General features: G+C 40.1%; 2 protein-coding genes across 3 annotated transcripts; one reads left to right on the top strand and one right to left on the bottom strand.

Moving 5' to 3' along the window:
• The first annotated feature begins 6,656 nt into the window (after positions 1 to 6,656).
• LOC108060789 (kelch repeat and BTB domain-containing protein 3-like) lies at positions 6,657 to 8,445 on the top strand. Of its 2 annotated transcripts, none has more exons than XM_070215639.1 (4): positions 6,657 to 6,745; positions 7,098 to 7,143; positions 7,199 to 7,634; positions 7,751 to 8,445. In XM_070215639.1, exons 2-4 carry the CDS (start codon positions 7,133 to 7,135, stop codon positions 8,291 to 8,293), a joined length of 990 nt encoding a protein of 329 aa, XP_070071740.1. In that variant the 5' UTR covers positions 6,657 to 6,745; positions 7,098 to 7,132; the 3' UTR covers positions 8,294 to 8,445. The 2 variants fall into 2 exon arrangements, with proteins under 2 accessions (XP_070071740.1, XP_017002140.2); XM_017146651.3 differs by having other exon boundaries at positions 6,681 to 6,745; positions 7,101 to 7,143.
• Positions 8,446 to 12,606: 4,161 nt separating this feature from the next.
• On the bottom strand, positions 12,607 to 26,028 carry LOC108060797 (uncharacterized). The gene is made up of 3 exons (XM_070214818.1): positions 24,885 to 26,028; positions 15,498 to 16,129; positions 12,607 to 13,556 (listed from the first exon to the last, which is right to left on the bottom strand). The coding sequence occupies exons 1-3, from the start codon at positions 25,770 to 25,772 to the stop codon at positions 12,659 to 12,661; spliced, it is 2,418 nt and encodes an 805-aa protein (XP_070070919.1). The 5' UTR covers positions 25,773 to 26,028; the 3' UTR covers positions 12,607 to 12,658.
• Positions 26,029 to 26,693: the final 665 nt, after the last annotated feature.

Below are 26,693 nucleotides of genomic sequence, written 5' to 3' on the forward strand. Positions count from 1 at the left end.
CAAAATGCTTCTCCTAAAATCAATATATTATATGAAAAATATTTCAATATTTAAAAAATGTAATGGGTTTAACTAGTGTAGATATTATAGTCCTTAATTGTGTTAAACTTGTTCTTTGTAAAACGGGTTCAATTTGAAAAAAAAAACATTGAAAAACTCGATGATAAACATATGTATCTTGTTGTCTTCACAGTCACGAGAAAACTCAATAAAAATAAGACAAAATGCATCAAACGTCTTTATCGATATCGGTATCTATAGATTTTATTTGCATGCACCCAGCTTGTCAGTCTTTCTATACGTATGTTCAGGATGCAAAACTACCTCCTCCATTTTCTCATCAAATGTTTCACTTTGAATGTGCGCTGATAACGGTGGTGAAAGGCGGAATCCCATTTCGCCGACCAAGAACATAAAGTACTTTTGAAAAGACAAACCAAGTTTGCAATGTACATATGTACACAGGCGATTGGGTTTGATGTTGGGCCATTTTGAAGGTGAATGGGTCCCGTGGGCGTATTTTGGAGGACTCTCAGCGAAACCCACGGATATGCTGATATGGCCTTGGGCCTGCTAACGATACGATTTCTCAGATTTTAATTGATTCCTATTACCTTGTCTACCCGTTAATGAGCAAAGATACGAAGGACTTTTTCTACTGAGGCCAAAGGATATTTGGCTTTGCTATTTATTGCTAAAAGAGCCATTAAACGTGTGGCATAGTCATTTAGATAATTGAGGCATCAATACGGTTGGATAAACCTACGGTTTGATTAAAACACATAAATTTAAATGGGTGGAAAGGCGTTTTGGGATCCTCATCATATATTATTGGGTTTTCTTGAGGCTTCGGTGGATGATTATATGGATAAACACTGGATTTAAATCAGTAATTCTTGGCCTATTCAAATGTGGAGGTGTTCTCCTCCGGAAAAAAACGAAAATCTTTGCCTTCGCTTCTCAGTTGACCCACTCTCGCGTTTTCCCCATTTAACTTTATCTGTTTTCGGCATGCTGCCCGATTTCTTTTTTGTTTAAAGGAAGCAATATGCGAAGGGCAACACAAGAGTATACATACATATCCTATATACATATGTGTTCATTTATTGGCGTATCTGCATCTGTGTATCTCTACGATTTCAATGGCTTTTTTTTTGCTTTGTGTATCACTGATTTCAGCTTTTCATTTCAACTGTCTCGCCGTCTGCAATAAAAACACTGATACCAGTGAATGCCGAAGCAAGAATTTCATTGCCTAATTTCATTCCAGAAAATAAAAGAAAAACAAAGTATAAATAAGTTAAACTTTAATCTATGAGAAATAATTAGGATTGTTTAAATTCAGTAATTAAATAAATAAAAAAGATTTTTTAACGGAATAATATTTGGAAAATTTAAAATTTAGGTTTATACCAAAACTTTTGATTCTGTATTTATAAATGAGGGATCAATGAAAAAACTTCTAAACTAATAAACGACATTTGTGATTTATGACCGAAAAGCAAATAAAAACGTATTGTTATTCGCAAAATCGGGTTTTCTGAAGTGTAAGACAACGCCGTTTGCCATGCAAACCTCACTTACGGAAAATGCCGGTTCACGCTCGTAAATCGCCCAAAAACACGCTCCATGCATATCCAGACCAAGAGGTTCTTCCTCGATTCGGGGCCAAACACGAAAATCAATCGAAATGTAATTGAATTGCAGGCACTTGAGAGCGAAAACCGCCGAGGAAACGCGTGCATATTTTACGTGAGCGATTTGCTGAGGCGCTGTGCAAAATGTGTGCGCCGAACTAAAGGGAAAACGAAAGCCGCAATGTCGAGACGCCGTCGCAGAGTGTGGAAATCCTTTTACCCAAATTGCCCGCAAAATATGCAAAAGCGAAAAACAAATATCGCCCAGGGATCTAAAGGGGCTTGTTCTGGCGTTCTGCAAGTTCAAAATACATATATCGCGGACGTGGGAGCTGTGATGTCGGCTGAGTCCTACGATGCGTATGAGTAACGTCGGCGGCACGTACACAACGTATTCGTCATACGCCGACAGGACAGAGTCTCGGGCAATTGGCAAAAAATCGAATCGAAAATGTTGCTTTTTTCCGGACTCCAAGGACCCCCAAAGGCGACATCGAGTTGCCAAAGAAGGAAGCGGAAATGTAAGCGGTGCACAGTGGTTCAGAAGAACTTTATTTTTTGGTCAAAAGAAATGTTTTGTCTTGTTAAAAAATAAATTTAATAATTTTACCTGTTTATTTAAAATTTTAAGTTATATTAAATTAAATTAAATTACATTTTTTGTTTTTTGTATATTTACCTTTTTTACATAAATTCAGTTTACTAGATGTTAACCAAATTTTGGTTTAAACTTCTTGGAGATACAAGATTTAGGAAGATTTTAGCAAGGAACCAATTCCAGATCTTTGAAATCAAAAACTCACCGTTTTGCCCCAATGTGCGCAATGGGCATCTATGAAACCGAATGGGGAGCGAAAACACTGGCGTGGTCATGCATGAACGGCAAACGAAGGCACAAGGACTACGGCCGTACACGATTCCGCCGGATGCGCCGCGAGTGCACGAACGCGTCCAGAAGAAGATGAGCAAATTAAACGACTTCACGCGGATGGGTTTTTGAATTTGCGCCTGCCTGTGTCTTCGGCTGTGTGGGAAATCAGCGATGTTCGCCTAATTGAAAATTCAAAGCTTCTGGCAGAAAAAAAATCGGATTTCATTTGGGGCTATATTCCGAAAATGTGCATTAAAGTTTCCGATATTTTGAAATACCTTTAATTAATTGAAATACCTTTAATTATTTTTTACATACAATTTTAAGCCGCTGAATAAATTTCATTTTATTTATTTTGAATATTTTGTTTTATCACACTTTAGAAAAAGAAAAGAAAATACAGTATAAAATCTGGTGTTCAACCCTTTAAAGATAAACGCAAGGAAGGGTAAACTGTCAGTGAATTAGCTCCAAACAACTCTGGGTTTTTATTAAATATATATATGTATTTGTACCAGTGCTTGCGTATGGCACATAAAAATACAAAGTTTACCCTCATGCAGCATTTCTCGGTGGGATTTGATGGGAGGGTTTTGGGTAGCTCCCAACTTCGCGACGGGTTTCTCGAAGTTTGCGTTTGTTTACGTACGTCAGAGCTGGTAATTCATTTTTAATATTTTCCTTATGAATATTTGCATGAGCTTGTCTCTCACCTACGTATGTGCATATGTCTCTATCCTTTCACTGCTTCGTGGGTGTTATATTGCGCCCAACTCGATTTCGCCATTATGTTGTCCATAAACGTGCACACCTGAGTGCCGGAGTCCTCCAGCCCAACTTCCTTCCACCTACATTTTAACTTCGCCGTAGATTGTCATATTTCACGATGTAACGACCAAGCAGATGGACAAGTCGACAAGAAGACAGCTACACATACAAATATGTGTACAGGAAAAAATCTGTAAATTAATTATCAATTAAAAACATTTTTTTCGATTTTTTCTTAAGCAATGAGAGTATACATTTTTGGAATATGAGTATATATTTTTTTTAATACAATTATATTATTTACAAATACTTAACTACATTAATAGTGTAGTATTATCAGATTGTTCTTTTCTTTTAATTAGGGGTCACCCAGGAATTAAAATGAAACTTGTGTTATTTGTTTGCTTAACAAATATTAGACAATATTAATATTAGTTTAAGAGTTATTACCTTGCAATAAAAAAATGCCAAAGATATTTTTTTCTCTGTACTTACACCGTCGCTTAGATGTTGATGATGGGAGGCTCCTGTCGCATCTTTGTAACGTTTCCTTCGACGCGAAGCCGGAGTTTCCTTGGCGAATGCACTTTGCAGGCGGAAAAGCAACAAAAACTTGTTGATAGTGCAGTTTTTCCCAAACCAAACCTCCTTTTTCACCATGTCATCCCCTTCGGGCCCTCGAAATGAAAGTGTTTGAGTGCGTAGCTTTAAAGTCCTCATGTCGCAGGCAAATTACCACCACAACAAACAAGCTTAAATGGCAAAATTTCCAGAACTGAGAGTGGCGTGTGTCGCCCAGTTTGATTGCTGCTCTATTATGTCTACCTGCGATGTCAAAGCGACCAAAGGAATGGTTTGCAAACGATGTTGATGGGAAAGCCTTAAAATCAAAAAAGGCTATATCGAAAAAGACCTTTAAATTTTAAATTGAAAATGATAAATGTTGGCAGACATTAATGGTAAGAGAATCTTCCATTTTATGCACTAGCAGGCTAGAATATATTAATTAACAAAGACTAGTAGGCTAGAATATTTTAATAAACAAAGATGAACACATGAATTTTGTTATTTTGTAATTTATTAGGTATTTGTTTATTATTTTTATACATTTATTTTCGTATGTAGTATATTCAAATATTTTCTGCATGAAGATAGTTCTTTTTTATTGAATCAGAAAAATAAATGTTTGCAGTAAATATGCTTAAAAATAAAATATATTTTATTTTACTGAAATATCTATCTTACATTTGTTTCTTAAAAAACAAGTAAAATAAAATTGAAAATATTTTAAACATAAAAGCGTGAGTTATATAAAATTGTTTATCCAACAATTGAAAGTTCAAAGTTCGAAGATTGCGTGGGCAAAGTGTTTACCGAATTTAATGTGAAAAAGCCTTGGGCCAGTTGCTCTCAACCCACGGAACTCCTTTCACCTGACAAATGCAGCTTCCGGCCGTAAATAACCCAGTTCACAGACATCGGAACACAGGCAAAAGTCAAATTTATGGCACCACAACATTAACTACACTCCGGGGACACAGCAGCGCTTAATTACGAGCGTGTTGGCCAACTCTTACAAGCCAAGTCATGACCTGGCCAAATGAGCGTGCCAAATTGGCCTGCAGCAAAAGTAAATCAATTTCAAGTTGTACGCACACGCACGGCCAAAAGCATTGGGCATTCGAAGTACAACTGCCCATAAACTATTTGCAGTCACAGTTACTACCCTTTAATACTTTAAATAATGTCTGTGAAATAAGATTAAACCAAAGAAAAAAAGGATATTGATAATCGAGCATTTATTAAAGGGTGTTATATCTCAAAAAATAGTTTAAAAGAATATAACGTTTTTATACAAAAATAAGGAAAAATATAAGTTTTTCAGATTCTGTGTGATATGATACTCATATTTTTACACAACATAGTTTATTACAAAAAGAACATTTCTACAATGTGAACAAAAAAGTCGTGTTTTTCGACCAACATAAGTAACTCTTCTAGTAATTGAGCAAAATACTAGTCTACAGTAAAAAATAAATCCTTTAAAAATATCGGAACAAGTAGATTATATTTGTGAAAAGTCAAACGATTTTTTTATCGAAAAAGTCTAGGCGAGTAAAATCTATAAATCCCACAAAAATATGCATAATAGCTACTTACATAGCTGCCATTTATACAAATGTATATCATTTGTAATCCTACACCCAAAGGCTGTGGGTAAATATCGGAGTCCATGGGCAAATATCAATACCAAGTGTGCCATGGCTGACCAAGATGAATTATTATAAATGGATTAAGGACGAGTTGTGTAATAATTAACTGATATTTGTCTTGCAAACACAGTCTATGGCCAAGTGTTCGATGGCAAATGGCAAATGGGATTCGTTTGTGTGCATAATGCGGTTTCCAACGTTCGGATACGAGAATTGGCAGCAAGGACACGCCAGATTTGCAGATTCATGTCCGGCAAATGGAAAATTTCGCAAATTTCCTAATTACTTACGGGTGGGTGGGCGTTGACCGGCCATCAATGGAGTCGGTCAATTGTTCAGGACTCTAGTCCGGGGCGGGACCACAAAATTTACTGTAGGATTCGCCCGGACACACAACGAATTGATGTCTTTGACACACCACGGAGTGTGCAGTCCGAGTCCTGACCACCGAGTGGTCCATTGGAGCAAACAGATTTCGTGATAATTTATATTTGAGCTGACCAAACAGACACCACTAGTTAAGCATTTCACAGTTGTCATTGGGTGCAGTTTCATTGAATGTATTATTGCAGATAAATTCGGCAAAACGACTTAAGTCCAGCTTAACTTGGATATTGGATATAAAATGAATCTTGACTTCGAATGAAAACTTCAATAATAGGTAAATGATAGTTCTGAAAATATGTTGCAACTGCCATCAACATTTGTACATGCATATATTTATTATAAGTATATCACTCACCATTGTTTGTAAATAATACTTATCCAATGTGCCGACAACTGAATAAACAAACCATTCATGAAATTGATGAGTTTGCAAAAATAAAATGATTAAGTCTCGATCCAGAAATACCCATTTGTTCAATACTTTAAAGTTTAAACAGAACTAACTATATTTCTAATAAATGTTAATTTCTTATATGTATATTTGTTCTCAATTACAAAAAAATAAAAAAACTGCATTTAAAATTGCGCCATTACTTTTCATTCTAATGATACTAATATTAGTTAGCTGCAATAAAAAACGCAAATGTATAAACATATTTTCTGTTTTAAAAATATAAAAAAATAATCGAAAACTATCGTTCAAGCAGAACGCGATAGTCGTTAAACTATCGATGCCTCAAGAACCGATTACTGGATCATTTTTTATTCCATCTCCAGTTTGAACGCTTCGCGACAGTCAGTTTGAAATTTTCCAGTGAATCAGAGGGTCGTCTTTTTTAAAGTTTAATTCTCAAGTTTGCATAGATAAGGTAAGTTGGCATAAATGTGTTCAAGTACACACATTTGTAATTACATATATGAACATTCATTGTGTATGTGAGCTTTACATAGTTTTGATCAAACGAAAAAGGGAGTTCCCAGAAATAAGATTGCAAGCCCCTTGTGAAATAGGCATTTTTAGCGAAATACGATACTGAAAGTGTAGGAAAACATACAAGTAAAAGAATAAAAACATCTTCACTGAGAAATATGCGGATCTAAGCTTATCATTCAAAAAAGAAGAAAACATACTTATATGTATATATGTAGTACTTCCTTACATAAATTATTACACATATAACATCATTGAGAGCTTAGAAGTTTATTATCTCCTTTTTTCAGCAGTTCCAGAAAGACGCGCAAAAGAAAAAACTAAAATGGATGATTGGTGAGTATACACCACACAATGTTAAGATTGTTTCGAATTCCATCTGACTTTCCAGGCTAGAACCGGCTTTTGCTAATCTCTTGGAGAACAAGAAGTTCTCCGACTGTCAAATAATTGTCGGGAAGGAATCTTTCGATTCCCACAAGGTAATTTTGGCCAGTGCATCGGAGTTTTTTGAGCGCATGTTCCTGAGCGATTTCAAGGAATCCAAATCGGGCCAATTCCGCCTGAGCGAGGTGAAGCCGGAAACGTTCGCCAAGTTCCTCCATTATGTGTACACTTACAACAAGAAGAAGCTGGAGGAGAACACCAACTTGATGATAATGGAGCTACTCAGCTGCGGCTCCACCTGGCTTGTGCAGTCGATCACTTCCGACTGTGCGGCGATCCTTAAGGTCAGGGCACCCAATATGGTGATCAGCGATCTGGTCGAGCTCTTCCAGTACGCTCACAACACTAATAACAAGGAACTCATCGAGATTTCTGTAAAGGTGAGGTAATAAAGAATTTCGTATGCGATTTTCTTGCTTTTTTATTTGATTTTCTAGATGTAACCTATTATTATTACGTTTTTTACCTTAAATTTCCCATTCATTTATTTACCCAGTACTTGAGGAGCCGTTTTGGAACCACCATGAACTGCTACGACGCCCTGCTTCTGACCTCCGATGTCTTTGAGCAGTACACCATTATTAGCGAGGGATATTTGCCCGAGATCGAGCGCTTCAAGATGATAGAGTCTTACGTAACGGTGAATGGACTAATCGAACATGTTACAGAGGAGCCTTCGGAGGATGTTGTTGACGATAAGAAAGAAGGAACTGATAGTGGTGTCGGTGAAATGGTGATACCTAAATCAAGTTCGGAAGATAGCGAGGATGAAATCTCAGAACTCGATGGACAACCGGGTACTTCTAAGGCAATTTGCGATAGCAACCAGAAGAATCCAGATACTGTGCACAAAGGTGTTCATCGTCCAGATGAGCCAAAGGACAGCAAGATAAAGCTCATCCACCATAAATATGTAAAAACCCTACTGGGCTACATTAAATTTAGTAAGATGGCAAAAAACGAATTTTACAACATAATTGGCAAGTCCGCCTTGTTGAGCGACAAGGAAAAGTACGAAAATCTCTTCCTAACTTACTAACTTTGAAAAGTATTTTGAGAGGGCAGTATTAAATAATTTCTGCCAAAAGGTTTCATAAAAATGTATGGTATACATTTCAGAATCAGAACCGTTAATGTATAATTTTGATGCTAATAAGAATGTCCCACTTTATTTCCTATGTTGAAAATTTTTCCTAAATAAAGAGTATCACTATGTACTTTTTGATAAAAAAATATTGTGAAACTGTTTCCCTCTTTTCTTCTTAATTTTAGATTTTATAGTTTTGTTATACAGTTCCTTCGGTCCGTGATTCTCTGCCAGATATTTAATCTGCCACCCAAGCTTCGGTAATAATGCCTTTAAATAATAATAAAACTTTTTGTCCAGAAAAGATGGTGGTGGGGTAAGTGGAGTGCTCAGATTTATTATGCTATGAAGCGCAAATTTCGGCCACATGAAGCGAATTTCCACTTATCAGCAGCTACACAGAAACAACATGGGCGAAAAGCAACAACATTTTGCTCATTATAAATGTCATCAGGCATTATTTTGTCCATCAACTCTTCGCAGTTGTCGGAGCGCATTGTTTATGGCTTTTTGCCTCTTGGGTCTCCGGACTCCGGAGTTGCCAGCAGAATCCGCTGGCGCAGGCTTTACTGGCCATGCGGAGAGCCATTTATAATGAAAAGAAAAATTAAACGGGAAATTGAAACCGGACTGGCGTGTTAATGAGAATGCGATGCCATGCCACTCGTCTCGTTAACGACCAGTTCTTAATTTTCGCCCCGGGACCTTCGTTGTTCCTTAACGGCCGCCCAACTTCCAGTGGATTGTCGTGGCTGTTTACGTTGAGGTGTCCGTGAAATTGGGTAATTACTTTTAACGGCCAATGTAACCGTAAACGAAGTTATGATGATGTCCGCCAGTTCCGAATTCTCAACTTTACGCTGAATTGAGTCATCTGAATAGCTGTTATGCCTTCTCATTTGTATTGGTGCTCTACAAATTTTTAAATATTTATGTTTTTTAAAAAGGTTCAACTTTTCAAATGTGGTTTCTTAATTCGGATTTTAATTTTGTAAACTTTTACTTAAATTTTATTTAACTATTTGTCTCTGTTTCTTCCGCACTGTTGCGAACCATTTCCAATATGTAGTTCTCTGTGTTCTCCCTCTCAGCCTCCGGCACTCTCCGATAAAACCTGAGGTACGCCTCCAGAAAAGCTGGGAAGAGGGGTTCGTCGTAGAGGTCAGGTCCATCAGCGCTTCCAGGCGCAACATCCTCATTATTGAGTAGACTGCTGGAATAGTAAAAATATATTAATATTACATACATTAAATAAAGCCAAGTACTAGTTAGGACTGTTTCGACCACACATTTTTCTACAAATTGGATCACTTAATTATTATGCTGAAGGCTTGCAATCGTCACGATTTTTACAGTTTTTATAGTCGTTAATTTTTATAAAACCAAATCCGTAGTTATATAATCTTAAAAAATTACTGTACCTCGAGTTATCTGCGTTCATGTTGCGTGGGAAGAGGTAAAAATAATTAGGGGTGGTAATCAGTAGCTGATCGGGGCCGCAGAGATCATCAAAAGTCTCCACTGAAACGTCTTTCTTATCGATATTACAGGTAAACCAATAAAGAGGGATAACTGTTTTACAATCGCAAAAAATCGAGCTTTTGCTGACAGCTGATATCTCAAAAGGTTTAACATATGACTGGGATATTTGGGTATATCAATTTCTCGCGAAGTATTTAATTCGGTTTAAGAGTGTAATTTTCAAAGTTATTTGCTGTATTTTTTTAATTCTCTATTTTCGAAAATACTCAATGGGCGCCTTAAACAAGTGTGTTACTTTAAATTTTTTTTACAAATTCAGAGTCAATGGCAAGTTCTAAACAATATTCGCTGATTTCTGTGAGATTGTTCGGCAGGCAAAGCTTTGTACACAACAATTAGTGACTCTATTAAGTCGTCGCAAAATCAACAAAATTGAACAAAGCCCAGCGGAGTGCTCCACTCCGGAATCCCAAGTCGAGCAAAAGCAATCAAAACAGAGACTTGTAAACAAAGCAAAAAATTAAGAGAAAAAATGCTGATATTAAAACTTGATGGCGTCGCAGCCGGGCAAATAAAGGCGGGGGTGCTGATGTCTGGGCCCCGAAAATCGTTGGGATATGTTCTCGGATGGGAGGCGACCGCTTAGTTTCATTAAAATTTAAGCGAAACTCAATGGACTGCAAATGCACGAAATTGGATTGGCGTTGGCCCACAGCGAGGATGCTCCGCTCCAGCTGCTCCCGCCGCCAATTTCCGGAACTGCTGGTAGTTCCTTTCTGTTGGCCCGGGAGTATCTGGAAATAAATACCGGAGAGAGGACAATAAGACCGAATAGGCGAAGGGACTCCGTGTCCTCGCAAAGTAGTAAAGGAAGAACTTTGCGAACTTTCCCATTCTTGCACAATTTTGATTTACGACCACTTAACGTTTTTTATGGTCCCAGACTCGGCGATTGTATGGGAATTCGCGTGTGTATGTCAGATTTTTCTTATATCTAAGCTGTAGTCGGCATTCCGGCTCTTACTTACCATTTCAACATACATATACAACCTAAAGTCTCCAATGCCATTGATTGATTAAGCATAAAAATTAGTAATTCAGTCAGCAGAACTATAAGCCGAAAAGCCCTCCCTACAAATTATTTTTAAAATGTAATATTATCCTAATTAATTAACAAAATAGCCTAGTTTATCATAAGCCAATATTGTGTTAACTAATCAGTGCAAATAGTTCGATTTAAATTCAATGGAGGTCCTATAGGATTCTATAGAATCCCTTTCAAATTGGAAGATTGAACTATTATACCAAGCTTAATATATGTACGATTTAATTTATTCTGTTCCCAGATTTCAGAATGTGCCCAGAATACGAATGAAAAACAGACTGTAAATTTTTTTTTTATTCCGATTTATTTTTATGGAAATGCGTGCCTCTCTATTCGATTATACGCATTGCTTCTGCTGGAGTTTACGTTTAATTCAGTTTTTGTGTGGTATATATGTAGCTATGCATACACGAACAACATTTCGTTTTTGTTTTTGATTCTTTTTTGTATTTTTTTTTCGTATTTTGTATTTTGGCTTTAAACTAACCTAATACGGAAATTAAGATGGATTCACATGCAGTCGGGGTGAAAAATCACTTTTTAATTGCGTTCGCCTGAACTGGCGGTGCTTTCGACTGGTTATGCAGTGCATTTTGTTTGACTTTTGATCCTGGCATTAATGCCGACAACTGTGGGAAATCTGCGCAATTAATTCGTTCTGATGATTCATATTGGGGTGTCTGTGTGATGCTCGTGATTAAATATATTGCGCTTAATTGCGATAATTAGTGTGAATCATTGATGTGTGCCCTACATATATAATACAGTCACAGACAAGCCAAGGAAGATTTCGGTTTGCGGTTCGGTTTGCTGCTTTGCGTTGCGTGGCGTCGCGCATACGCCCCGTGGTACAGCAACATCAATAAGTATCCGCACTGTGCATAAATTATGCATGGCCACAACACCAATAAGTATAGCTGCAAACAATTATGGGCTAAATACTAGTACATTTATTAATATTATTTATTCATACGCCTATCAATGCATCCTATGGAAGTAATTTACGAGTACACACTAATTATTCACGAGGGTCGCCACGAGAGTATGTATTCCCTTTTGTTCGAACTGAGGGCGAGTAGGGGCAACGAAAAGCTTACTCTATAGTTGCAGAAAAAATTTCAAATATATATATGTACATTTTAAGATAGTTATTGAATATTAAAATGCCTTCCACAATGCTATTTCCTTTACTTGTATATCAGTTAAATCTATATTTTTCTCTTAAATACTAAACTTTTTTTTAATAACTGGGTGTTATGCAAATAAAACAAGTTAAAATACAAAATAGGTGAGGTGCAAATATTCTTTGCTCTTTAAATATTTATGTGTTTTAAAAATACCAAACCAAAATAATTAAAAAAAACTGTAAACCATCTAATTTATAATTCGAATTTAAATTGGTTAGGGATTTCAAGGGATCGTTGCAGGTTTTCAGTGCCCAATTACTCGCTCTCGTCCCCGAAAACCCAGCGAACCGAACCGCTAACCATAATCCCTTACTTTGATTTGCCATCCAAACCATTTTACTGGAGCAGTTCGCTGACCGTAAAACTCGTTGCCGTGGCCGCGATGACCGCAGGACTCGAGTGATTCGAGGCGGAGTCCTTGGACTCCTCCGGGCCGCGGCTCCAGAAGTGCTCCCCTCCCGCCAAGGTGGCGGTGGTGCGATTGGCCTTCTCCCTCTCCATGGGCGGCTCTTCGCGCCGCTGCCTGACCGCCTGCGCCTGCGGTCACGAGGACATGTAGGTGCACTGCGTCTTGGGCTGCGGCTCCGTCTGCTCGATCGGCTGGATGGCCGCCCGCTTCCAGTAGTCCCGCACCGTTTCCACCGTCTCCATGATGCGCAGGAAGTTCCTGCCCGCCAGCATGGCCACATCCTCCTCGCTCCAGTTGTGATCCTCCAGCAAAGCAGCGAGGAGTTCCGGATACTTGGATACATCCTCCAGTCCCAGCGGCGGCAGCTCGATGCCATCGTATCCGGCGCCCAGGCCAATGTGCTGGATGCCCGCGATGGCCCGCACATACTTGATGTGCTCGATGACATCTTGGAGGCGAGCCTGCCTTCCACACGCCACATCCTCGGAATCGAAGCTCAGCATGATCAGGCCGCCGTTTTCGGCCACCAGGCGCAGTATGTCATCCGGCACATTCCGCGTGGAGTTGCACAGCTGCCGGGCGGCGGAGTGGGAGAAGATGACCGGCGCCCGGGTCACCTGCAGGACATCCCGGGCGGTGGCGTCCGAGCTGTGCGACAGATCGATCATCATGCCCAGCCGGTTCATCTCCCGCACAATGGCCTTGCCAAAGGGCGTGAGTCCCTGCTCCGCCGGCGAGGCACTCGATCCTGCCCACGAGACGTCGCAGCGATGGGTCAAGCTGAGATAGCGAGCGCCCAGGGAGTAAAAGGATCGCAGGACCCCCAGCGAGGAGCCAATGGTGTGGCCCCCCTCCACGCCAATCAGCGAGGCCAGCAGCCCGCGGCGATGGGCCTCCACAATGTCCTGCGAGGACGTGGCCAGCACCGTTTCCCGGGCATACATGTCCGACAGGCGCCGCACTATGTCGATCTGCTCCAGAGCCAACTGGACGGCGTCCAAGCCTTGAGCCTCGCACGGCACATATGCCGACCTGCAAGAGGACAAGGAAAGTGTAAAGGTTAGGGGACAGTGCCAATAAATGATATACGTTGTTCTAAGATGCCTGGAAATATTTTATTATAAATTCTATTTTATTTTTTATTAATTTACCTCTTCTTCTTTTTACATAAATAATAATAATAATCGAAATAATTTTATGTATTCTAACAAGAACCCTTTAAAACCCTGCTAACGACCCACGTTTGCCGTTTAATTGGAAAATGCAAAAATGTAAATTGAAAGTGCCAAAGTGGTTAGTTGAACTTTGCATTTCTGTTGCCATTTGATAGGGCAATAAGCGAGCCGGGGGGCATCCAAAACTTCGCAGAGGGTATAGGGTAGAAACCAGAAGCCCCGCTGGTTTGGGCCAAACTCCAAAACGAAAGTTCAACAAGGCCGTCCTGCGAATTGAAATGCGAAATTGGCGAAAAGTTACGCTTGCGCCATCTGGCGGTCACTTTGGATGGGCGGAGTAGCTTCCAACCGAAATGAAGTCAAGTCGATTGCCCATCAGCGTTTTTCCCAAACTGCAGCTGTCTGCCGCCTGTCAGATTGTGCTCCTCCCCTAAGTCCCCTAACCAAATTCGAATATTTGGGCGTGGAATGGTGGGTGTAGCTTACACAGAAAAATAACAAATAAATATACAACCTTTTGCAAATTTCGTTGCATACCCAAAAGGCAAATCAACACTTTTTTCAGGTAGAGTGAAATATCTAGTTATTAAAATATCCAACAAATATTTTAAAAATTATATTAAAATTCTAATAGGTTCTTTCAAAAACTTTCTTATAGAATAAATAAAGAAATATAGAAAATATACGGTTTTTAGTTTGTCTCCAAAATTTTTTTTCTATCCAATATCCTATCCTTTGCTTTAATTAAAAATCATGTTAGAAAGTGTAATAAATGATTTAAAATCGGATACGCCAGGAGTATTTTTATATATATAGCTCATAGCCTATAGCTCATAAAATAATTCCTAGTGGACCAGTCTTAGTAGGCTTTTCTTTCAATGTAAGTTCTGTGTAGGGAAAGGCTGAGGAGGACCCAACAGCAGACAGGTTGGCTGCTTGCCCTGGGGCATCCAGCCGGTTGCCAAATTTTATTTTGCAGTCAAATTGTTGGCAGCTTTTTATTGCCGCGCGGGGGAAACTGTGGGCAGGTCACGAGTGGGCGGCTGTTTCTGTTCGGATGCCTCCGAGTGGGCGTGGCAGCTGGCTGTATGTTGCCATGTTTTGGCCAGCACTCGAATGCATGGTTCTGTGGAGGGGTCAGATCTCTGTGACCCGGGTGGATGTCGCAACGGCCTGATTGCAGTTTTATGTGACTTTCCCATTTTCATGACTTGGCCGCTGGTGGGCGAATTTTCATTGCGTATACGCCCCATTGAATGTTGTAATTTCATTTAAGTATCAATATGGGCTCAATTGGATTTAAATCATGACAATGATTGCAAAATGATTATAGGTACCTTTAGCCTAATTGATATGTTGTGCAATAATAATTGGATGTAAGCAGTCAATATAGCAGAAATAACAACATTTACTGGAGTATGAAAAATACATAAGAATCTAAAATCAAATCGATTTTTTATAAGTTCTTGAATGTAGATCAAAGTGGGTAATATACTCCTGCTAAAAGTAGACTTATAAATCTCCAAAAATAAGTAGATATTTTTTCCTAGTTAAATTACAACTGATATTTCCCCTTCCTCTTCAATGCACTATTCAAAATAAATACATTTTAACTATCAGAAGTTTTTACTAAAGGTTGCAAGTAAAATTAAATATTGTAAAGGATCTTCTCGAGCTCAAACATATATTATATTAAAAACATCTAGTAAAAATTTTCCCTCCGTAGCTCATCTTAGTTTTTTTTATAGACAGCTTTAAATAAATAGATATATAAATTCTAGGACTTTTCAGTACTCACCACACTTGGACGCTGACCAATCCCTGCTTGAGTCGCTCCATGTCCGTTTGCGCCCACGACGGCCGCGCCCACAGCGACTTGTGGTCGACGTCGTGGCTGAGGTGGAGCTCCAGGCTGCTGTGGGCGTACTTGCGGACGTTCCAGGCGTAATTGTTGTGCCCGTCGACCAGCGGCACCTCGCGCAGGATTCGGCGGACGATTCTCAGTCTTTGGGCGTGCGAATTGCGGCTGGGCGCCATGAGGAAGTGCTGGTAGGCCAGGGTGGCGGCGATGGCCAGCAGGCAGATGGCACTGACCAGGGTGAGGGCCACCAGCCAGGAGCCCCTCCTCCCCTTCTGTCCGCCAACGGCTCCGTCGTTCGCCTTCCTCGACGACGCCTTGCCCTTCGCCTTGCCCGCGGCCCCGCCCCCCGTCGCCGAGCTGAGCGATGTGGGCGACTTGGCGTCCAGACCCACTATATCGCCGCCCACCACCACGCCCCCGGCCAAGGGATTGCCAAAGTTCACCTTGGACTTCTGGATGCTGGCTATCTCGCCGCCGGAATCGCTGTTCGAGATCGAGTTCTGGCGGGACAGTGTGCGGCGGATGTTCGAGTGCTCGGTGACGTCGGGCAAGCCACCGAAACCAGTCGTCTGAAATGGGCAGAAATTAGAAAAATATTTGTTATAAAACTTAATATACATTTTTAGTTTAAATTATTAAGTTCCAGAATATAAAGTATATTTATTGTTAAAAAAATATTATTTTGATATATTATTATTATGGTTTTGTTATATGTAGGTATCTAAAGATACATACTTCAAGTATTCGACTTTTTTTTAATTTTAAGAATATATTTTGTTGCTTCTAAATTAATTTTTTTTACAATGCCTATTTATAATGAATGTAATATTGAAAGAAATATTCTTAGGTTATATGTATACTTCAAAGAATCGTATTTTTATTAATTTTAAGAGTATATTTCGTTACTTATGAATATATTATGCCTATCTACTAATGAATTAAATAATGAAAGAAATATACGTTTTTTCAGTTAGCGGTTCCCTTTAGCGATTCAGTGCGCCTTGCAGCCGTTTCCCATATCCAGAAAACACAATGCCCAACTTCGTTCGGGGTGGTGAGGCGTTGACTGCAGGGTGATACAACCGTTCGTCGAAAAGTTGCTTCATTAAAAGTGCGTCAAAGTTTCTTCGTTGATTTTGTGCCCTAATTAAAACTGCAGCCGAAGAAGCAAACTTCGAGCGCTCTGCTATATTCATAACTTGCATGAAACATCAACACGATGCGCAGGGAAACTTTTTAATGAACCGAATAACCATATCAGAATCAATATAATGGCCCGGCCACGTTCCATCCACCCGTTCACCTCTATATCCCGCACCTTGTTGCCATTCCGAGTGACGGAATCATGGCTGCCGGGGCTAATCTTGGCCCGACATAATTAAGCCCCAGTCATAATTCATGGACTTGGGCCCACATGTGTCCCCAGGTCCAAAAAGCTAACTTCTTCTTCGACCCATCTCGATCCCAAAGGGGGCGTGGCTATACGCCCACCCGGCAAGAGGACAAAAACGGGAAACTTTGTCGTGTGAAAGTTGTGACATAAAGTTTGCCAGGGGCAGGCAATGATTTGTTTATATTGCGACTGCCTGAGGAATTATGCCAAAACTGTGCAAAGTACAAATCAAATCTAAATGCGCACATTGTTGAGCACAAGCCAGGGAATTGCGAGATGGAGACATTGTGTAGCACAAAATTAGATTGAAAGCAAACTTGGAACATTGTCCTGAGATAAAACAAACTACTTTGTGGATGATTTATTCAATAAATAGAGCATACATGAAAGTCAGTTTCTGCCTGATATATTCTACTTATTGGGTAATTAGAAAAACTAAAATATTAATTTCCTGTTCCTTAAAGCTCTCTTAAGGCACTTGAAATTGAGTAGTAAAACTTATTAAACATTAATGCTACCAGCAGGTCAAAAAGTCACATTAATAAATAATTCATGATTTAACACCAAACATTGAAGTTTAAAATGCACATCACTTCCTGTTTGATTAGGCTTATAAAATATTTTAATTAATACTGTACATTTCTTAGTGAGCAACATTTTAACGATGAGTTTCTATTTCAGCTTGAAAGACTTTTAATTATATTCTTTCAATAACGTAAAGTTGTTTTTTTTTTTAAACAAAAAACTTGCCAGTTGTGCATTTTTGTGAAAGACAGTGTGTTGCAGAGTTTGCACCATGTTTTTCTGAAAGCTTTGACTCACCCAGACTGCGGCTAATTAGTTGGAAAATCGGCACCACACGGCGTATGAGCAACGAGCGTGATGAAAAGCACAGCTCTGTTTTTGCTGGCTTTTAATGCACGGAAATAATTAAAATAAATTAACTTAAAAAAATGCAGCCACGAAAGGGACGACGATGTGGGCTTTGACCACTCGCTACATTTTCAACTATTTTTAATTATGAATTTCAAACATCATAAAGCAGGCAGCGGCGAAATTAACTTTCATAAAAAGCAGCAAAAGTTTTGCGCGGCTCCGTGAAAGTAATAAAACGATAACAAGATGGCGGAGGAGCGAACTTTTGGCAGCGAAAGAAATATTCATCTCAATTTATTCAATTTTTAATAAAAATGCAAATATTTTACGTGCTTCCGCTATCGTACTGGCACCCTCGCACTTGCATCCTATACATTGCATAGCATAATTCTTTCCCCTAGATTTCGTGTTTAAAAAATCACGCTAAAAGTTAGGGAGCCACCGTTCGCTCGCTGCCTAAAAGGCGCTTCATTGTACAGGGCACTGCACTTTTCCGCTCGCTCGAAGGACGAGGCGGGGCTTTTCCGGGACAGCTTGGTGTAACGCGAAAAGTTTGTTTGCCAACGGAGGTCGCATCATCGTCATCGCGTTGGCGGCGTTGCGGGAGCTAAAGCTGTAATCCGGGCACCAGATTTGGCCACATTTTCCACAGACTTTGCTCGCATTTTGGCAGGCGTCAGGGCCGCCCGAAAAATGCATGACCATGAGGGCCCACAGCCACCGGATCTGTCCCACAGGTTTGCTGTAGTTCCGCCAAGTTTATAATTAGTTTAGTCCGGGCCATGCCCTCCATTGACATGCCAGCCAGAACCAAAAACAATCGCATTTATGGGGGCAACTATAGTTGGCAGTTGATGGGGCCACTAATTGCCACCTAAAACTTCACAGCTAAACAAGCATAAATTTTGCAATCTTCCTAAGTTATAAGGAATAAGTTAAGTAAAGTGAAGTAAACAAGTGACGGTTTATCACAATGTTATAAAAATATTATTATACATTTTTCCATATATTATAGGTTTTAAGATCGTATTTGTCTCATAAAAGGAAGGCTATTAATAATTTTAAAGTTTTTATAGATCTTAATAAAAAGCTGAATATAATGCCAGTGTAAATGAGAATCATATAGAGAGTAAAAGCAATGCCCATAATATATCATCCCTTGAATTCTGCATAGAAATATTTAATAATTTGCACATTTTTGTATATATACATCAGCACTATTATTATCTATTTTGGAGGAGATGCTATAAAACTCACTTAGCACTCTATTTCCACCCACATAAGGACGGGTCTCGCCTTAGAAGTGAGTGCGATACAAACGGATGGTGATGGCGTTTTGTGCGTCTGGCGGACTTTGTACAAATTGGCTCCATTGTTGTTGCCTGTTGTCTGATCCCAGACCCGGGGCAGAAATTCGTCCAATTGAGTTTTAAATAAAAATGAGCAGACGGTGCGGCAACAACAATGGCAGCGGCAGCAGCAACTCCGCAACAGCAGCAACCTGCAGCACGTCAGCAGCAGCAGCAACATCAGCAGCAGCAACATCAGAGTCATTCAGCTCGCACAAAAGGCGAAAGGAGGCGGCAACAGGACCAACGTCAACAAGGACAATAACAATGAAAACGGCAACGGCAAAAAATAGAAACGGGAGCAAGAAAAAACTGTTACGGAATGCTTTATAGTTTCCGCCATTATTTTCCCTTTTGCAGCTGCAGTTTTTAGTAGAACCTCTACCAAGCGATATATAGTTTTTTTCCCCCGTCGTAGTAGCAACACCCTGGCAACGAGAATTTAGTCCGAGACTAAAAACAACTAAAATCTGTGCCGCATGTGCAACAGCCAAAGGGGTTTAGGCACTGGGCGGTGGACAGGAAGCGCTCTTTGCTGTATGCTGAAAAGTATTTGTCATGCTGTATCTCATCCCCGCCATGTGCGCACATATATCATGTTATACGCGGCACTCGTGGGAAACAAAGCAAATCCATTCCATAAATAATCCCCCAGTGGTTCCATAGAGAATTCGGGGAAGCGAAATGTGGATGTGCACTAGGTGCTAGTGCCAAAATGTTCTCACATTCTGCGAAAAGTAAGAACCAAAGGTAAATTGGTTGTCTCACTTAAGCTCTTCCCCACGACTAGTTTGTTATGGCCAAAATCTTTTGATCTTTAATACTGATATTTTACTAAACGGTTAAAGCAATTTTTATACAATGCGAGTTTAAGAATATCTTCTAATTAATTGTCTAAATTCTTCAGTATTTACTTCTTTATTTAAGTTTATTTTTGTTAAAAAATCTTAATGGCTATTTTATTCTCTTGTTTCTGTCATGTTAGTAATTTGGGAAATTTCTTGCATCTGGCACAGGACAACTTTCGTTGAGGGGTAATAACTTTCGCAGACAATGCCATAAACTTCACCATATCAATTTATCGAGTGGCTCTTCGCCTTGATTATGATTGATTCGACCATGAAGGAAAAGTAATGTACAAAGAATTTGCGGTCAGCTTTCGCAATTCGCCCCCATTGTACGACGGATGCGATGGAGTTGTCCCCCGTTTCGAGTCCGGAACCCAAGGACCCCGGAGAGTGCGCAGCAGGCATGTCGACAGCCCGGAGTTGTCGACTGCGGTCCTTGCCAGCTGCCGTTCCTGCTGCTGTTTTTAGTTTTTCAAATGTCATTTGGCCATTTCACGCTGATGGACATCAGTCTCTGGCCCCCGCCCCTCGTTCTTCTGGCCCACAAATTGCCTTGTGGCTGCCACGTAATTTCTGCCTTCCGTACTGAGGTTGCTCCGGCAACAGCCACATTCAAATGTTGCAATCGTGGAAGGCAAAACCAAAACCGAACCCAAACACAGTCCGAAATTACACAGGAAAAAATTGATGGATAATAAAAATGTAATGCAAATATTATGGATTTTAATTTGTATTTAATGGTGCATTTAAAATTAAAATTTAACGACGACTAAAAGATTTGTTATGAGTTCAAAAAAAAGTTTACCTTAAAAATACATAACAAACAGTTAAAAAAAATACAAATCAATTTTAAAATTTTGTTTTAATATAAATATAATTAATTTTTTTTTGAAAAACCAACTGAATTAATTTTTTTTTGTGCAGGCCCAGGAGATTGGTCCGAAGGACACCAGACTGTTGGCCGTTGGCGTTAGCCACAATGGCTGTGTTAGAGCTTCGCATTTTGTTTGTTTATTTTGCCGTCCCATTGCGACTTATGTGGGCGATGACCGGCGAATGTCCGCACCCTCATCGCCCTGCCGCCCATTTTTTTGCCTACTGGCTGCCTTCTGTTTGTTTTGTGCCAACGGAATCGAAACGTTCTAAGTGTTCATTAAACAATTTAAAGTTGATTGGCCCTGAATGTCTGGGCCAGGAACGTGTGTGATGTATGTGTATGTCTCAATGGATTTGGCCTCAAATGTAATTTGGCTGCTGATTGCGTTAAGCGGCCGAGCACTTTCCTAATTGTAATGTCTTGTGGCTGAATGGCTGAATTAATGCCTTATCCGATAGAGATTGGTGTGTGTTATCATCAGACAAGTTTCTATGGAGAAATGTTCCGTATGTCAAAGGCAATCTAATAAAAGTTGTGCGGGCTTCTTGTGCAGAAGGGCGTGATTAAAGAAGCTATCCTTGGATGCATGGGGGAAAAATATTGCTAAAAGAAATTATTCTGAGTAAAGTTCCACTAGAACACACTAGCACATTTTATTAATTCAAGCCAAAAGAAAAGTAAATTAAATAAAAATATTATTCAATTTGTATTGGTTTAAAAGAAAATATTTTTTCTTTTACCAAAATTTGAGATCAAATCGTCGAACATATTTTGATTAGTTTATCTCACTACGCCAGTAGTTTGCTGATTGTGCAACAATATTCTCTGTAGTCACGTTCAGGCTCATAACAGAGTGTTTCATCAATTCCACATCGCATTCCTGGCTCCTGACAGCCCTCAACACCCGCGAACATGAACAGAAAGCCGGAGCCCGGGACAATGGATTTGGAGTGTCTGGTTCTGGCGAACTTGACACGCAGCCACCACGTCCATCAATCAAAACTCACTTGGAGTTGCGGTGGAACAGTGTCTGAAAAAAGTTCTCGAATGAATGGCAGCTCTTGGCCAGATACTATTTGCACACGAAACACAGGAAAACGCTGGGCGGAGTGGAAAGTTTGACTAGAGCCCAAAGTGCGGACTCGACATTTTTGGGCGGTGTCAATGGAAAGGGGGCGGGGTGTTGGGGATTTGGCAAACTATTGGCAAACTCAATGATGGGGAGCATCGGAGCGAAGCAACCGACACGGATAGGGCTTGCAAGGATCCACGGAGAAAAATGTTTGGAGTTTCTGTGTAATATTGATTTTATATTTCTTTCTAATAATAATAATAATATTGATTCAAACGCGTATAATAATGCGTTAAAAATAATATTCCTCTTTGTATACAATTTTTTAAAACTATTTATTTCTAAAAATGAAGGATTTGCTAACTCTTGAACACAATGATTTGATTCTTAACATTTATGAATAATATATTTTTCTGTATAATTATAATAGTTTTGATCTTAAACGTCATAAATGAATAAAAAGCACTTTTCCTGCATTTTTCGCCGTGTTTCAGTAGATCCAAAAAGTGGACAAGGCAACAAAGCGGGAAATGAAGACGGGAGGTATGAGGCCTGTGGGGGAGAGCTGGAGAATAATGGCGATTTTTATGGCTTTGGCGGAACGCATAAAAAACCCAAGCTCCGTGGAGCAGGAGCTCGAGCTGGACAAATGCCCGGGCTGGTGAAAGGCAACTGAAACTGAAAACTGAATCTGCAACTGCAACAGAACGACATTTGCAACATTTAATTTATTATTCAAATGTGAACAAATGGCGCCGGCGACCAAAGATGACAGCGCTCCCAGTGAGTAATGGTTTCGAAGGACAATTGCCCCGGTCCCAGACCTTTCACCCCTGAAGCCCCTGGAAACCCCTTTTAAAACCCCCCGATTCGCCCCCTTTTTTCGGGTTCTTGAGATTAAGTTTGCCAGTTTATTGTTGGTGGATTTGGCAGTCGGATAGGAATCATGTCCTGGATTTGATTCGCCCTAGTCGGTAGTCCAAACAAATTGAGTTACATGCAAATAATCGTTTGTCCGATTTGGTCACAGGATGTGTGTCCCACGCTAGGGTAAATAAAATCGTTGGTATTTATCATGTTTGGTCCCCACCATCGATTTGCTTTATCTGTCGAATTTCGACACCAAAAGGATACTATTGTGAATGGAAAGTAGGACAATTGAGACTTTTAAAATATATATTTTAATAGTGAGCTCTTGAGTAACTTTAACTGCAATTAAGCTTTAAGCTTTGCATATTTTACACCTGTTTTGTAAAGTGGCTAACCGCAGAATATGTTCATTTTTTTGGCCACAAATCCGGAGAACAGGAAAAATTGCTCTTTTTTCAATCTATATCAATGTAACCGCAAATAATTAAACATTCATCTGATTCGGGTGCGTTATATTCACTTCAGTTTACACAACTTTTTGGCTCCACACCTCAAATTCAAATGCAACATCTGACAGAGCCAATTTGCATATTTCAGCATGTGGGCACTCGTCTAACTAAATAAACCACTGCAAGAGCTCTTATCAATGTATGATAAACGTTGAATATATTTACATAAACTTCGGTTCTTATTTAATTTCCGTAGCTCACTTTGATTTAGTTTGGAATTATTTCCTGTTGGCCAAAAGTTTAATTTAATGCTCTTTTTTCGGTAATTTGACATAGAATCGTACAGAACATAAAGAGACAAATAATTTTATTTGCGCCAGACATTCTAAAATTTAATAATCCCGCTTGATTTAGCGATTGTTTGACCTCTCAAAGCCCCTTGTGTCGTCTTCAAATCAAATCAACTGCGGGGAATATCGTTTAATGGAGGGATACGGATATAGCGGATATGTGCGCCATAAAAGTATACGAGCTTCTTTATGGGGGAATCTGCATAACGGATCCTATCTGCTTGAAATAAAGGCGGCACATCTTCCATTCAAGGCCAGGTCGTTCGATTCGGTTGAGGCAGTCCTAGCACTGGGCCAAATAAATGATTATCGTTTTTAAAAATGAATTTAAGCTAAGGAAATTATTTAAATAGAACATTTCTTCAGTAATAAAAATAAGCGAATTATTCTACGCTCTCTGGATGACTTTAAAAACCATTTCCCAATTTTAAAATAACATTTTTTTCAGTGTTTTGTTTTGTGACAGGCGGTGTCGTCAGTGAAATCGCGGCACGAACACAAAGAGCCGGCAATAATCGTAAATGCTTCCCTCTCCTCATCCCATTTCGGTGGGATAAACGCCATGAATGCCAATTACAGGAGCGGCAACGGTCTTATCGTTATCAGAGTTCCACCCACCTTTGGATTGCACGATTTCTTTACCTTAGTTTTCTCTAATGGTTGGGTTGAATCTTTGTTTTTAATTTAATGAGGACACTAGAATATATGGCCTCTTTATATGTCGCTAAATGTGACTGCTCATGACTGCGGAAAATTCTAAAGCGACCAATAAGGAACTAATCAATACACAGGTACATAGAAATACAGCAAGGACTCTAAGAACTAAATGCGCAATTTATTTAGTAAGTAGCAAGTTAAGTCCTTTTATCTGTACTGGTAAAAATACTTAGTAAGATTTCATATTCAATTCAAATATATTTGAACATTTTTTTGTTATGTTTTTTTACATTATGTTTTTTATTTAATTTTATTTATATGAAAATATTACATTTAACAACTTTAGTTTATTTAAATATTTTAAACTTTGAATTGAATATGAACTTAATTTTGTTATCGACGTAAAGTATTTAAAGTAAATATTAAATATGTTTTTTTTTTAATATTACGTTTAAGTAATAAAATTTTTGAAATAAATTTGCAGTTATTTATTTGTACTACTCCATTTATTATTAGTGTAGATTTGTCTTCTCTTTTTGCCCCCCATTTTGTTCTATGTTTCACCCTTGACTCATCCACCCACCTGGTAGTCCATGTAGTTGTCGAAGTGCATGTAAGAGCAGCCGCCCGCATCGCCTGGCCCCGGAATGGGCAGCCCGTTCTCGTCCAGCTCGACGGCGGGCGGCGGCGGAGGCGACGGCGGCGGCAGGTTGTCGCCCTTGAAGGACACCCTCTTCGGCTTGCCCCCCAGTCCGCTGGCCAGTCGCCTTCCCCGGCCCAGGGTTCCTGAGCCCATCATGTAGGCCAGCGAGCCACAGCCCACCACTGCGTCCTGCTGCTGATGCTGCTGCTGCTGCTGCAGGGACTGAAGGCCGCAGGCTCCGAAGCGGAAGTGCGGCATGCAGGTGGTGGTCATCCCACCTGCTCCGCACTCGCTGCCCTCGAAATCCGACTCGACGTCCGCAACAAAGGCGGCCGGTTGGAAGCCGCGCGGCAGAGTAGACGCCACCGAGGGATTTGCGGGATTGAGATTGGGATTCAGATTGGGATTAGGCCCGCCAGCCGATGCCGGCATCCTTTGGCGTCCCAGCGTCCCGGTGCACAGGATGTTCATTTGCTGTGGATGCTGCTGCTGGATGGTGTGTGGAATCTGTTCGCCCTGCAGGAGAGCCAATTCGCCGGCATTGGCTGTTGTTGTTTGTGCTAAGGTGGCTGGGTCGGCTGGCAGGAGGTGGTGCGTGGGCTGCAGCTGATAGTAGTGCTCCACCATGGCACCCACCGGAACTCCTCCTCCTCCTCCTCCTCCGCCCACCGCCCCCTCGACGGGAGCCGGCAGAAGAGCTGTGGGTATCACCATGATGGGCATCATGGCCGGCGGAGCCGAGGAGCCCGACGATCCACCGGCGGCGGCGGCCTGCAGCAACTCCATTTGGCACATCTCCTCGTAGCTCATGGGACGCAAGTGCTCCATGTCTGTGTTTTTTTCTGGGCGTGGTTAATTCACAATTTTTATATTCACTTCACTGTTTTGTTTTTAAACAATTATGAAACTCTGGTTTTTCTGCGTTTTCCACCTGTGCACTGTACCCTGTGCCAATACATATATTTTCGGGGGTGGAGTGGAGAGTGGGTGGGAAGTTTTCGCGCGCGTTCCCTAGGTTTTGCTCACATCGCGGCAGACAAGAAACCCGTGCGCTTTCGTCCTTTCGGCAAACTTTATTCCGCGACAGTCCTGCAGCTACTGAGCCTGCCTGTCAATCTCTGGAGATTTTCCCACCGCCAATTCGCCGGAGTCTGTGCAGACGCAACGCATGCGCCGCCCGGAATTTGTTAGCCAGGCTCGGCTCTTCGCCGCAGACACTACCTCCTTTTTTACCCCCACTTGACGCGTTTTGTTTTGATTCCGTTTCGTACAGGGGGAAAAATAAATATGAAAAACTAGGCATTTAAAGGATTTGGCTTTTAATAACTTATGCCAATTTAAATTTCGAAATAAATAGAATCATTTTCTATTCCTTCAAATTGTATAAAATATTTTCCTGTATTGTATTTTAATGGGTTCTGATTGGTGGGTGATCTTGGATTTGGTTGTGTTGTGTTTTTCTATACAAATATTTTGATGCATACTTTTTGAATAGCAAATTTTCTTGCACTTTCACCTGAGTGGGCGGTGGGAATCTATTTCCCAAATCAATTTTCATAAAATTTTAAGATAGAATTATTTCGAAACTTCGATTTGTAAAATGACTTACTTAATGTAGCATTTAAGAATAAGAACTATATTTTATATATGTTATCACTTTTGAAAAACTAAAAAAAGTGGGTATTTTAAAAATTTAAGATTTAAACGTAGAATTTATATACTTTTTTCTCTCAGTGCAGGCTTAGCGTT

This window comes from Drosophila takahashii, chromosome 3L (genome assembly GCF_030179915.1).
Source record: "Drosophila takahashii strain IR98-3 E-12201 chromosome 3L, DtakHiC1v2, whole genome shotgun sequence".
NCBI classification, from domain to species: domain Eukaryota; kingdom Metazoa; phylum Arthropoda; class Insecta; order Diptera; family Drosophilidae; genus Drosophila; species Drosophila takahashii.